This window comes from Heliangelus exortis, chromosome 3, assembly GCF_036169615.1.
Source record: "Heliangelus exortis chromosome 3, bHelExo1.hap1, whole genome shotgun sequence".
NCBI classification, from domain to species: domain Eukaryota; kingdom Metazoa; phylum Chordata; class Aves; order Apodiformes; family Trochilidae; genus Heliangelus; species Heliangelus exortis.
Genome location: NC_092424.1, coordinates 65,308,589 through 65,321,461, shown reverse-complemented (window position 1 = coordinate 65,321,461; position 12,873 = coordinate 65,308,589). Strand labels below are relative to the sequence as shown.

The 12,873-nt window shown below is 35.6% G+C and overlaps 1 protein-coding gene across 8 annotated transcripts in view; it reads right to left on the bottom strand.

The window, feature by feature from the left end:
* Positions 1 to 12,873, bottom strand: part of FAM184A (family with sequence similarity 184 member A) — a 69,115-nt gene that overhangs the window by 22,390 nt on the left and 33,852 nt on the right. For all 8 annotated transcript variants that reach the window (XM_071741058.1, XM_071741057.1, XM_071741059.1 and 5 more), the window contains exons 6-9: positions 12,422 to 12,544; positions 9,366 to 9,527; positions 7,898 to 8,023; positions 7,572 to 7,718 (exon numbers count right to left, since the gene is read on the bottom strand). In XM_071741058.1, coding sequence (XP_071597159.1) covers positions 7,572 to 7,718; positions 7,898 to 8,023; positions 9,366 to 9,527; positions 12,422 to 12,544 — 558 coding nt within the window. The remainder of the gene's footprint in view (positions 1 to 7,571; positions 7,719 to 7,897; positions 8,024 to 9,365; positions 9,528 to 12,421; positions 12,545 to 12,873) is intronic.

The window sequence follows — 12,873 nt, the reverse complement described above, 5'->3', positions numbered from 1 at the left end:
TTAGAGAGAAAGCCACGAAGAGCAGGGATGATCTCTTGCTAAATAAGTGTTCAATTTTGACACACATAGCTAGGTACCACTGTAGTAAAACTAAGTACTTAGATTTCAGCCATGAAGCTAGAATAGTTAGCAATGTTGTACAATGAAAAGAAATTCTGAATAAAAATGCTTTTGGGAAGCTGCATTCTGAAGTCTATCCAATTAAAAAGGGCATTTAAGAAAATCCAATTTCTTGCTTTGACAACACTATAAACTTGGGCAATAAATGTTTCCATACAGAAATATTACTTAAGAGGACTTTCAGATTGCATTATATTTACTATCATGAGATCTTGATCAAAATGTGTGCTTATATAATGAACTCAACTGAAATATATAATTAACTGAATGATATTTTAAAATATTAGAACCAGCCTTATTTCAAAGAAAGCTAGCAGTGAATCAGCACTGAAATCAAACAGGTATTCAGTAGGATTAATACTAAACCTGAGCACAATTTATTATTTTAATCCTTTATCAGACAGTAAATAATTTTTGTAAAATACAAACATGATAGAATAGTAGATTAGAATTATATACAGTAATCAAATGGTATGGGGACTGATTTCAGCAAAATGTGTGGCAATATAATCATATGCAGCTCCATATTGAAAAGTATACAAGACATATATCAAGAATGGAGGGCTCCAAAATAAGTCTGGCTGAAAGATTAAGAAATTCCACAAAAATTCCAACGAGCCTCATGATTACTTCCACAGCAAGACCCAATGACCCAGAGAAAAAAATGATGAGAACCAAAAGGAGTGCAGGAATAATTATTACTCTCTGTATTTCTATGATGGGGGTTAGTGCAAGAAAAAAGGGGGAGAACATATGTTTAACTACCACTCTCTTTCTACAGGTTGGAATTCAATATTATTGGTTTATGTTAGTATTGTTCTATTAGAAACCTTTGTTCAATTCTCCCTGAAATCAGGCTTTGCAGATAGACGATGTACACATCAATTAACTTGCTCCTTAGAAGTGTAAGAAATTTAGAAAACATCTTTATTCAATATATATATATTAGCCATTCTGCTTTTACTTGACTTTGATGCCTCATTTTTCAGTAGAACATTCTCTTCTGCACCCTCAGCATTTGCACAGCTAAGCCTCAGATTTAACCCAGAGTACTTCCTCATGACCCAGAGGGACACCTCAGAGGTTGCTGCTTCTTTAGGACCCCCTGATCATTGCAGGCTACTCAATAGGACTGAAAGACCTGCACATGGTACATGGGGAGAGATTTGTATTCCCACCTCTATTTCAACATCTCTACTAAAAGAGCTGAGTTTTTAATTTAGTTGGGCCAACTTGTGTTGTAGTAAAGCATAGCTTTAGAGATTTGAAACTAAGCTTTGTGCTTGCTCCCTGTAATCAACAGTTAGTTGCTTGTGTTGCTCTCACAATGACTGTCAGAGGGGCCATACTTTGTGAACAAATGGTATCATTTTCCTCAAGAAGGAAATGTACTGCACCACTGACACTTCCACTTTTTCATTCAGTTGCACTGATTCCTGCAGGACATGAGCTTATTAGATGTGTGTAAGTTCTCCCACATAATTGTTTCTCGTTGCTAAAAATTACATTTAACTGGATTACAAAGCCTTGACCGGGAATTTCAGCATCAGGCTTCATGTCACCCAAAGATCAGTTCCGTAACATTTTTTTTTAATTGATATTTCAATGTTAAATTGTATCAAGATCTGACTTCAGCATAGAGTTTATTGAATTTTCAACTTACTGCTGGCAACAGCGATTCCTGTGTGATACCCAAGACCCTAAATGAAGAAGGTCCAACTTCATCTGTTGTGTCAAAGCAGACCTAGATTGCTACAGAGTCTTTGCCTCATTTTAAGAACTACTTCAAATAGGTACTACCTATTCTACCTAAATAGGTACTACCTATTCTGTTACCTTTCTGAAAAAGAAAACTTATGCATATCCATCAGCTGTTAGTAGAAGAGACTCCTTTCTGAGACGCCTACTGAAGAAGTCGAAGGGACCTTTGGCATAAATGCATTTTATCCAGTTAGTAATAGCAATAACACCAAAATTCTCCCTCAAGATACATCTCTGGTTTGAAGGGAAAGACTGACTGTCAGCAGATACACTGTCTCTGGCTGTGCAGTGCTTACGTGACAGATGACTCTGCAGAGATTTGGGAAGCAGCTGTTTCTTACTACAACATTTTGTACTTGGCTTGAGGCTTGTGACACATTAGGAATAGAAAAGCTCCAGTTTACCCTCCCTGACTGGTAAGAAAAAGCAGCATTTAGAGCTCCTTTCCTCTCTCTCAAAACTCAGCAGTTTTCTGTTGATGAAAAAGAAGTATATACAAGTCGTTCTGAAATGTGTAACTATGTTTGGATGTAATTGGTCCCAGTTTCCTTCTGGTTTTTGTAGCAACACAGAGTCAATATGCTGTGTCCAGTCTATTGCAAGGTGAGGTACTTGTTGCTTTAAAAAGATGGAGCTTTTCTCTTTTCCAGTTACAGGATTCTATCAAACTGCTACACAAAATGCCTAAGCATTTTGACATACTTTTACCCATTCTGCTTTTAATCTGACAAACTGCAGGTTCAATGGTCACAGGAAAAAGAGGATCATTTGAATCTCCTAATACTCTTCGAAGTTTTTACAATGGTGCTAAAGCTTCATTTCATTTTGCCTATTTGTCATACTGCTGTCAGGATTTAAAGATTATAGATGCACCTTGGCTAATTCATTCTGGAGCACAGAAGCATCTGTCAAGAAGAGCCCTTAAAATGTTTTGGGGTTTTTTTTTGTGTTTGTTTTTTTGTTTTTTTGTTTTTTTTTTTTTTTTTTTACACATAGTGATACAGGATTAAAATTTTATTTGGGGAATGGTATTACTTTTGGATTCAGTTTAAATTTATATTTACTAGTTTTGGAAGTGTAGACTTAATTCCAAATATCTAATTAAACTATTTTTTTATACATGCATCATTAATTACATAGTACACTAATAATTTTGTGTTCTTTTCATCCACTGTCAGATAGAATCAAGAATTCTTTCAGTCTCCTCCAAATTAACTAGTTCAAACACTGCCAAACAAAAACAGGTAGCACTAAATTCCAATTTGAAGTTTATGATCAGATAGGCAAGCTTCTTTGGAAATAAATATATGGACATAAATATATTTTAAACCTTAGCCTAGAGGTATTTCTAAATTTAATTGAACAAAACAACTTGAAAGAAAAAATTAAGAAGAAACCAAAAGGGAGAGGAAAAGGAAATCCAGTAACACATTTATTCCTTAACAGAGAAAAAAACCTAAGGCTAGTTGGCAGTCCTACTGCATCCCACTGAAAATAATCTGAAAACTCCACTTTCTTCTGTTGCTTTTGATTGTCTGTGTTGCTGAGTAGCTCTTAAATATAAATGGTCTTTAATTAATTTCTTCTGTTACATTCAGAAAGTTTTAGACAAGGAGTAAAATAATGAAGAGCACCCAGTATGGGCTGAATGGGCTCACCATAACAAGAAGCTCAGAAAAAGAGTAGAGCTGAATGTTAGGCATTTGTTTTCAAGTTCAAGCCTCAGACAAAACTCTAGTGAAGAATGTGGACAGAATAAATGCTCCAAGCAATCTCCAGGAACACAGAGGGAGCCCAGAGCAAGCAGGAGTCTTTCTTAAGAAGTGCAAACACATAGCCATGAAACAGGGGGAAGCACCCTCCATAGATGGCCCTCTGAGGGCTGCAGTGACTCTGGATTATAGGATTATTCACACGCTCACACAGAATAGATTTTTACTTGCTTAAAGTGCAGCTTTCCCACTCAGAATACAGTGAGCAGTGATTCTTAAATCAGCAGTGAGTGGCAGGGTGTATACAGACACTGGATTTAGGCAGGAACACCCAAAGCTCCCTTGAGTCTCCATTGGGCCCACAGGAGCTGCAGAACAGTCCTGTTAAGACCAGAGCTTTGAGAGTTGTAGTCACTTCCAAGAAGTTTCCACGAGCTGCTTCTTTGGGAAAGCAACAAGTACCAACAGAAGAAAAAAGAGACAAAACCTCTACCCTGAACTGCATTTCAGGTGTCCTCTGTTCTTTGCTCTCTCTTTGGTATGATTTTTCTTTTTATTCTCTTGGATTTCAGCATTTTAGATTTTTAAGTTGTTTTTCAAGTCTTGCCCAAAATCTTGCCCCTTTACCATCCACTAGATGTTATAGCAGTCAAGAATGACCAAAGAGCAGCATTAGGATGTAGATGTTAACTTGAAATCTACTTCTTTTCTGTCTCCAACAGACAAGCCTTCATACAGTGTTCAAAACAATATCCAGTGAGAGCTAGAAGGTCAGAATTGTTCTGCACTGAAAGCTAATCCCTTTTCTTCCAGGAAACTGACAAAGCATGTGCAGTTTTTTTTCCTGTAGAAACTTCCAGCATCCATTCAACAGCAAACCCTCTAGAGCAAGGATTCCTCAGGCTGTGGAACAGTAATCCTTGCACTGGGGAAAGATTCTGATCCTTGCACTGGGGAAAGATTCCTGATTCTGTTTATGTGGATACGCATCAGCTCTGCAAGTGAGGGAGCAACAACTGCCCTCTGGTAGAAGCCTGGTGAATGGTCATTTACAGATGTGCACAGAAGCTCTGACTTCTCTACAACACCCTACTTCATGAACAAGAGTATAGTCAGTCTTCGAATGTTCTTTTTAATTACAATTTGAATGCCTACATCAGAAGGAAATACATTTTTATGTAAATCAAAAGTTTCTCATATTTGACAGTTTAAAAAGGAACACACTATGACAGAAACAAACTCTGAATATGAAACATCTAAAGTTTTTTTTTTTTAAAAAGGAGATAATATCTGCAGCAGGAAAACTAAATAACAGCTCTCAAAAGCATATGTATTTTATTTTTGTCCATTCTCACTATACTACTTCTAATATTTCCGTTAATAGAAGATGGCATCTTCCTGTGAGTGAAGTTGTCAAAGTTAGAAAGGGGAATGTCACACAAATACTTGGTCACATTATAGTACAAGGCTCCAGAAGAATGGATAAAAACTCTGGCAAAAACATTTATTTTACTGGAACATATGCTTACTGAAAAGTAAGGAATACGGGAGAACCAATATTTGCTCAACTATAGCAAAGCCCACCCAGAATCAAAATAATTGCAGAAAGAAACGTGTACCACAAGAAGAAATGGATGAAAAGAATACAGATCTTAACCTGTAAATTTCACTGTCCAGAACTAAAGACTGTGCAACAGGGAGAGGCAGAAGAGAGAACATACTCATGCTTTAAAAATGAAAAATCCTGCTATTTTATCCATGGCTGAAGCTTTCTCAGCAGTAAAACATTTTTGAGAAAAGCATTAAAAGCCATTAAACAGCCAAGAGAAATGGAAAAGATCTAGCACATCTGAAGTCACTACATATTTCATGAAAAAACTCTCACATGGACTGATGTAGAAATGCTTAGCACAATTTACAGGGGAAAAAAAGAAAAGCGCCTTCTTTTTATGTCTTCTAGAACAATTTCTCATATTAAGGATAAGAACTACATACTTGGTCTCTACATGCTGGTCTAGTTAACCTACCAACCAGATTTAACTGTAGATGGTAAGTGATGCTTTACAAATGGAAAGAATGTGTTTAAGCACTTAATCAGCTGAACAGCATTTTCTCTCAGGAGAATAATTTTACTCATAACAAAGCTATACTGTTAGCATAACACTAACCCTACATGCATTCTATGAGGCACCACTTAGCATTACCAGCAAAACTATTACCTTCATGCAAGAGCTAGACCTAACCTATCAAATGTGAAACAACTACTAAAAGGCAGAAATTTGTAGACTGGTATGATATAATTAAAAGCAACCAAACCAGCTTAGTACACCTTAGGGGCATAAGCTTTTTAACTGAACTTTATTTTATTTTTAAACTGTTGCCATTTATAGCTACGTCTCTTCATTCTGTTTTTCAGGCACCAGCCAGCATCATTTCAAGATGGGGATACCCTGTGTTTTATTTTTCTACAGTTTAAGTAACTGTATCAGACTGAAACACAGCAGTTAGAGGTTCGCTCTATCTGAAAGCTTGTTTCAAGTAGAATTCCAAAGGTGTCTGTTCTAGGACCTATTTCTTTTAGTCATCTTCTCAATGATCTGGAGGAGGAGACAGACAGCACCCTCGTGGAATTTGTGGATGACACCAAAATGACAGGAGTAGAAGGTGGAGCACGGCTCAGTGGTGCTCCTGCTGTTAGGGAATGGTGCAGCTTTTTGGTACAGTAACAAAAAGAGAGGAGAAAACCCAAACCATTTTGCTTATACAGACCATTTCCTAGTGCATTTTCCTGCACATTCTCTAGTAAAATTCTCTTTACTATGGCTGCCTTTCTGATTCCAAAATTTCTACCCCATACGGAAGAAAATTTTTCACTTGCAACTGTTCACTTTCCATTCTGAAAGTGTAAGTTAGGTTTATTATGGTATATTTAAAGGTAGAGACAAGTGTTCTAAAAGTATTTTAAAACTACAGAGAATTGAACACATCCCTTTCAAATTGTACTTTCCTAGAGAAAATGCTATTTATAGGCAGAAGTAAAGAGAGTAAATGAAGCTTGGACTAAGGCAGTAAGTGAAGCTTAAAATCAAATAAGTCCAAGTCTTACTACATTCATCTTGTAAAAAGTAACAGACCAAGAACTTTAAAAACCTCCAGCTTTTATGAGCCTAAGACAAGATTTAACAGCCTCACGTTTCCTTGTCAGCAAAATACATTGTTACATATTCCTATAAGAAGATGTATAATCAGCTTCATGTTCAGTTACTAGACTTCTCAAATTAGACAGCAACTCAGAAAGATACTCCAGAAACACCCTAGAACTGCAGTCATTTAATGAGTTCCAAAAATCTGTTTCTCTTATTTCTAAAATGTATTTGTTCATCACCAGCTGTACTCAATAAAATGGGAATTTGTGTTTTTAGAAAAAAGAGCAAAGCAAGTATTTTCGGTGAATTATGTAGCATAACCCGGTTTATAAATGGAAGTTACACTTAAAAACTCTTATGTTTATAAAAAAAAAATAAAATCCCCAAATGATTTTCAAAATTCCTTAAGAGAAGACATAGCTGTAATAAACTGAGGGATATTTTGACTTTTCAGTCATTTGTACAGTTTCACTACTGTAAAGAGCAGGAATACCTTCAAGTCAAACAATTAACACTGGTAAATACTTACAAAAGAACAGGTGAACATAGAATTAGGGAAAAAAAAATCTTATAGTGAACAGGTGAGCCTGTCAACACCCTCCCACTTCCCCCAAAAAACCCTGAAACAGTTTTATTCAAATTTAGCGCACAGAAGGACACACGTATAATTTTAAGGTATTTTCATATATTACTTGAAAGGTAAAATAACAATTAGGTTTAAAGACAGATGTCACAGACAGATGTCACAACAGATTTCATGTAGTTAATCAGTAATAAATCACCAGCAACTAAATTGTCACGTCCTTCCAGTTTTCAAAGAGACCATAATTACCTGGTCCAGAAGATCTTCAACTTTTTTTTGCCATCCATCCCTTGCTGCATTTTTTTCACGTTCTTTCAGCTGCAACAGCTGAGTCATGGCTGCCTTCTTATCCTCTTCATGCTGGAGCCTCAACTCTTCACGAAGCTTACTACATTCCTGTCTAAAAGCAAAAGTCAAATAACTAAAATGCAGCAGAGTGGACCTTGTGCAAGAAGTTAAAAGGTTATTAATTGGAAAAGCTTACATAATAACAAAACCTTCTTACATTTCGTCACACCTATATGTACTAAGTATTTACTTTCTTATTCAGAGAATAAAAGAAAAAAATCTAAAACTTGCCGAAGATTTTCTGTCCATTTTATTTCCAAGTCACGAGCCATCCTGTCAACTTTGAACTTCTCCTCTTCTCTCATGGCAGCAATCATTGCCTCGTGCTGTTGTCTCTCCTGATCTAGTTCACCCTGAAAACACAAACTTCACAATAGAGACTTATCAGCAGCAAAAAAGTATTTCAGACCATAAATGAATGCATTTGCAACAAAAATGCCAGTTACAATTGGCTCAGAAAACACAAACTATAGTTTTTTCAGTGTGTAGTTCCCAATTACACAAAATTAATGTCTATACTTCTGCTGCTATTTCTTACTCCTGGAACAGAATTCTGCATTCCTATAAAAAGCTATAAGATGCAATTTTAAAGGAAGTAAATTTGAAAAGAACCTCAGAAGTTTATCAGGTGCCGTTCAGTGTATGCAGAACTAACTTCAGAATCAGAGCAGGTTGTCTGAGTTCTTTGACAAGCATGCTTTGGATTTTTTTCTTTTTTTTTTTACTTTAAATCAGCAAATATTTATTATTTGAATTTCAAAAGTTTGAGCTACCAGGATTTGGCATAAGGTTCATGTGCCTTCTTTCTGTTTCTTGACTGACCTAACCTGGTAGAACTAAACTTTCAGTCTGAACACAGAAAAAATTTTAGAATTCATATAAGTTTCTGGTCAAATTTTACCATGCCAGAATACTATTGGGTGCTACCTAGAATTCATACTCACATGAATGTTTTTCAGCAGTGCTTGATTCATTCATGAGAAGAGAACATGGCTGTTTAAATTTTTGTTTACTTAGTATTAAAATCAATGAGCTACTGACAGATTAACTGACAGTTCCAGTTCCACCCAAGTAAACTAAAATGGCAATATATTTGTGCTTAGAGAGATTAATTGCTGCAGGTATATAAAGTGGCCATATTTTAAGGATAATCATCTACTTTTCACAATACCATAGCAAATATCTATACAATTAAGCATCTTCTGAAATTCTAAATTTCAGCCTGTAGTGAAGATTGTGCCCATTATTTGAGGAAAATATGGTATGCATGCGTACTGAAAAAAAACCTGTTTTGCACTAATATATGAAACTGGAACAGTACTAGTATAAGACTTCATCTTTTTGATGTTCTCATGAAATGGCATTAAGCCATTGGAAAAATCCAACTATGGGTATAATTTGTATGGACACATTTTGGCAGCTAAAATTCATATTAACCACAGAAAGATGTGCTTGCTGTAATACCCACTTAAGACTAAAAATGTTCTGAAAACAGCATAACAAAAACAGCCAGACCAATATATCCTATTCTTTCAGGTTTGTTTGTTTGATTTTTTTTCTCTCTTTCTGAAATAGAAAATGTCTTTTACATATGAAGCTCCTTCAATAACATGTTCACTGTAATACTTTTCTGGTTTTTTTACAACAACAAGATCACTGCTGACTGTACAATTTACTCTCCATCATTACGATTACCTCAACACTGTACAATGAATCTGTGGTTTCTCGCAGTCTTGCTCTTGTTAATTCCAGTTCTTTCTGGAGTATTTCCTGAGCTTCTTGAAGACTGGAGATGTGTCCTTCTGCAGTACCAAGGCCCTGTTCACTTTTTCGTACTAGTTCTTGCAGACGACACACCTATGACAGAAACAAACCCCAAACTTGTAATTTACAAAATTATTACTGATGGCAGCAAAGTCATCCTGGTTTGGTTTTCTTCCAGTGATTTCTAATTCCAGCCTAAACAAATTTTCACTTGCACAATCTGTTCTCCTTTAATATCATTTAATGTTTCTGTCTTAAATTCCTGTAGTACTGTAAAGTCAAAGAATTAAATGGAAGGATTTTTACAAGGGACAAGTGCCTCAAGAAAGGACTAACCTTTATTTTGCAGGTTTGAACAGGTAACAACTTTGTTTGTTAGCATAAGTTTATGCAAATAAAGACACCCATGTGTGCACACACACACTTGTAGACACACACAGCCCTCCCAGAACTCTATCTCCTCTATATGCAACTCATGAAGTATTTAAAAAGAGGGATGACTCCTTTCCTCTCAGCAAGGAATTCCAAATTTCTTTGGCTTGACAGATTTCAGAGAAAGACTAATGTTATCCTGAGCACTTCTTTATGTGCTCCTTTGCATTATATGCAAACAACTACTAATTCCTTACAAAGCCTACTACCTGAAGCAGAAACTACATGAAAAACTGCCCTTAAGACAACACTGATATCCTCAAAATATCAGAGGAAATCCTTTGCATGGAGATGGCTAGTCCTTAGACTGCTCTGTCAAGAAATGCAAGCACCAAATCTTTCTAAAAAGTCAGTGGTGAAACCAAGGAGATCTGGTATGTCAACAGCCAGCCTCATCCTGAGATACCCATGAAAAAGTTAGTATCTTGACTTAACCCCAACTCTCAAAAAAAATCTGTGACAAGACTTTAAGATGACATTTACACTATTCTTAAATAGCATGGTACTGGAAGTGAGCCTAATGAGGCTTCAAATCTTCCTCATCCTTTAGGTCAAATAGTTGCTATCAAAAAGTCTGCCAAAAAGAAGAGGTTCAGAAAAAGGAAGCAGCAGTAGAAACTTAAGAGCTAAGCTAACAATGTTCCAGACATTTCACAGGGTCAGTCCTCAGGTCAGTGAGGACATTGAGGAACTGCTGCCAGTTGTCAACAGAGATGTAAGAGTAAGCTATAGTTCCAAGTGAGGCACTTGTCTCATGTGCTTAAGATAACATAGTAATGATATAAAATGTGCTGCCCCTGTACTACAGACTGGATTTACAGACCACCCCAAATATATTAAATGTGCACTCTCTCTCAATATGCAAAATAGACTGTATTATATTTATTCTGACATAGGAATGTATATAAGTTCAGTTACTAAACAGCAGATGGCCCTAATTCCTTGTTATATTTATGCTAGTTATCTATTCCTTAGCCATGCCTCTGTTTTCTTAATTCAGTGGGCTGATGGATTTTCTAGGGCTGAACTTGATAGCAGCTGGATAATGAAAATTCATTCTTAAAACATCTGAATTTATTTCCTTCAAAGAAGGAGCTTACTACTCATGAATCTGATAAATCGATAAAGAGAAACTAAATTAAAACCTACAGTGCTGAATTATTATAGATTGACAATAGCCCTCTCCTTAGAGCTAATCCAGCAACATGGAAAGTTAGCAACACAAAAGAAGTTAAAGCTCAGAAGAAATAACAAAACTTTGTCATTTGGAATGAAAAGTAACCCCCCATATGATTTTGTTAGCATATAAAAAATCATATTTCACTCAACTTCAGTGTAGGCAAATACACTGTTAAGAGAGTAAGAGCAGCTTCAGATTCAAATTGCACCTTTCTCAAAGTCTGAAATAGCAGCAAAGGCACTCAGAGGAAAGCACAGTCTCCTCTTCAAAAGATAATCACAACTGACTGATCAGCAGTCCTCCTGAGCTCTAAAGATTGTTTAGCTAGTCTGGTACACATATATCTCATAGGCACTTCCAAAATAGGCATTCCAAAAGTACCTGTTATTCTATTGAAAGTATATATTCAGAATATACACTTTAATACAGTGTATTAATACAGTTATTAATGTGTATTAATACAGTAATGTAGACATATAGTAATATTATATCAATATTTATTAGCATATAAGAATATATACTTTAATAATATATACTTTCAGAATGGCAATCTTTCCCATTTATTAAAAATGAGCCATTTTTTTCTAAACCAAGTTCAACATCTGTGCACGTTGTAAGTCACCAGAATGAGACAAAGATCTGCCATCTCCAGGACTTGTACAATAGAGCAAATAGTATGGAAAAGTACTGCTGTAAAAAAGGACTTCAATTCATGCCTAAGTCTTACAGAAGACACTGAAATCAAGTGTGTGACTTGAACTCAAACAACGAAGTTGATGAATTGTTTTTTTGAAAAAAGAATGCATTGCTGTTTTCATATCAATAGCATGGTTTTAGTTTAAAAATTCTGATTATAAAAAGGTGCTGATTTCAAAATCAAAGAATTATAACTGTACTGAGATATGATACATTTAACATTGATTGCATATATCAAAACATCACATCACCTTTTGATGGAAATATACAATGATTATCTGCAAGTCAAGAATCTGACTAGAATTTATAGTATGTCATTTGTAAATAAATATGGCTTCAAATAGTCATATTTCCCTGTCTCCTGACATACTTTGTGTTGAGGTCTGTGTACCTAAAGAGAAAATAAGCAGAGTTAAAACAATAAAGGCTGTTTACATTAACTGTTTTGTACCTCAATCTGTTTTCCTTTGTTAATTTTGTGAAAGACAATAAAAACAGAGCTCAGAAGCGTGCCAAATACTTTCTGTTGGAAGAACACTCTGCTTTAAATAGAAATAAGGCACTAAACAGACCGAGCAGTATAGTCCTAGCTGTGTATTGGACTCTCAGAAGATTATTATTGATAAAACATGGCCTAGTGCACAACCCCCTTAGTTGACACGATTAAGTTAATTCTTACCTCCTGATTGGCAGAAGTCAGTTTTGTTGTCAGCTCTTCCTTCAGATTTTCCAGCTGCTGTCGGAGCTGATTCTTATCACCCTCCAAATTCAGTTTCTCTTTCTCAAACTGCTGCTCCAACTCCTTCAGAAATTAGAAGGATGGAAGAATATATATTTTATATTTGCCATATAGTCACCGCCAAATACAGGTATACCATAAGAAAATTACTCCTCCAAGCATAAACATTCCTTGTCTCAAGCAAGAATTATCCTTTCCTTAAAGTGTTTCAACATGAACATGTATTTCCTTTCCAAAGGATGCTTTTATTTTCTAATCTAACATCGTTGATTAACCACAAAATAAAGATAAAAAAGGACCTTATTGGCAATCACTAGTTTTACATTTTGCACTTAATTCTCAAAATCATTAAAACTATACCTACCTTCACAATTGCACACATTTTCACATTT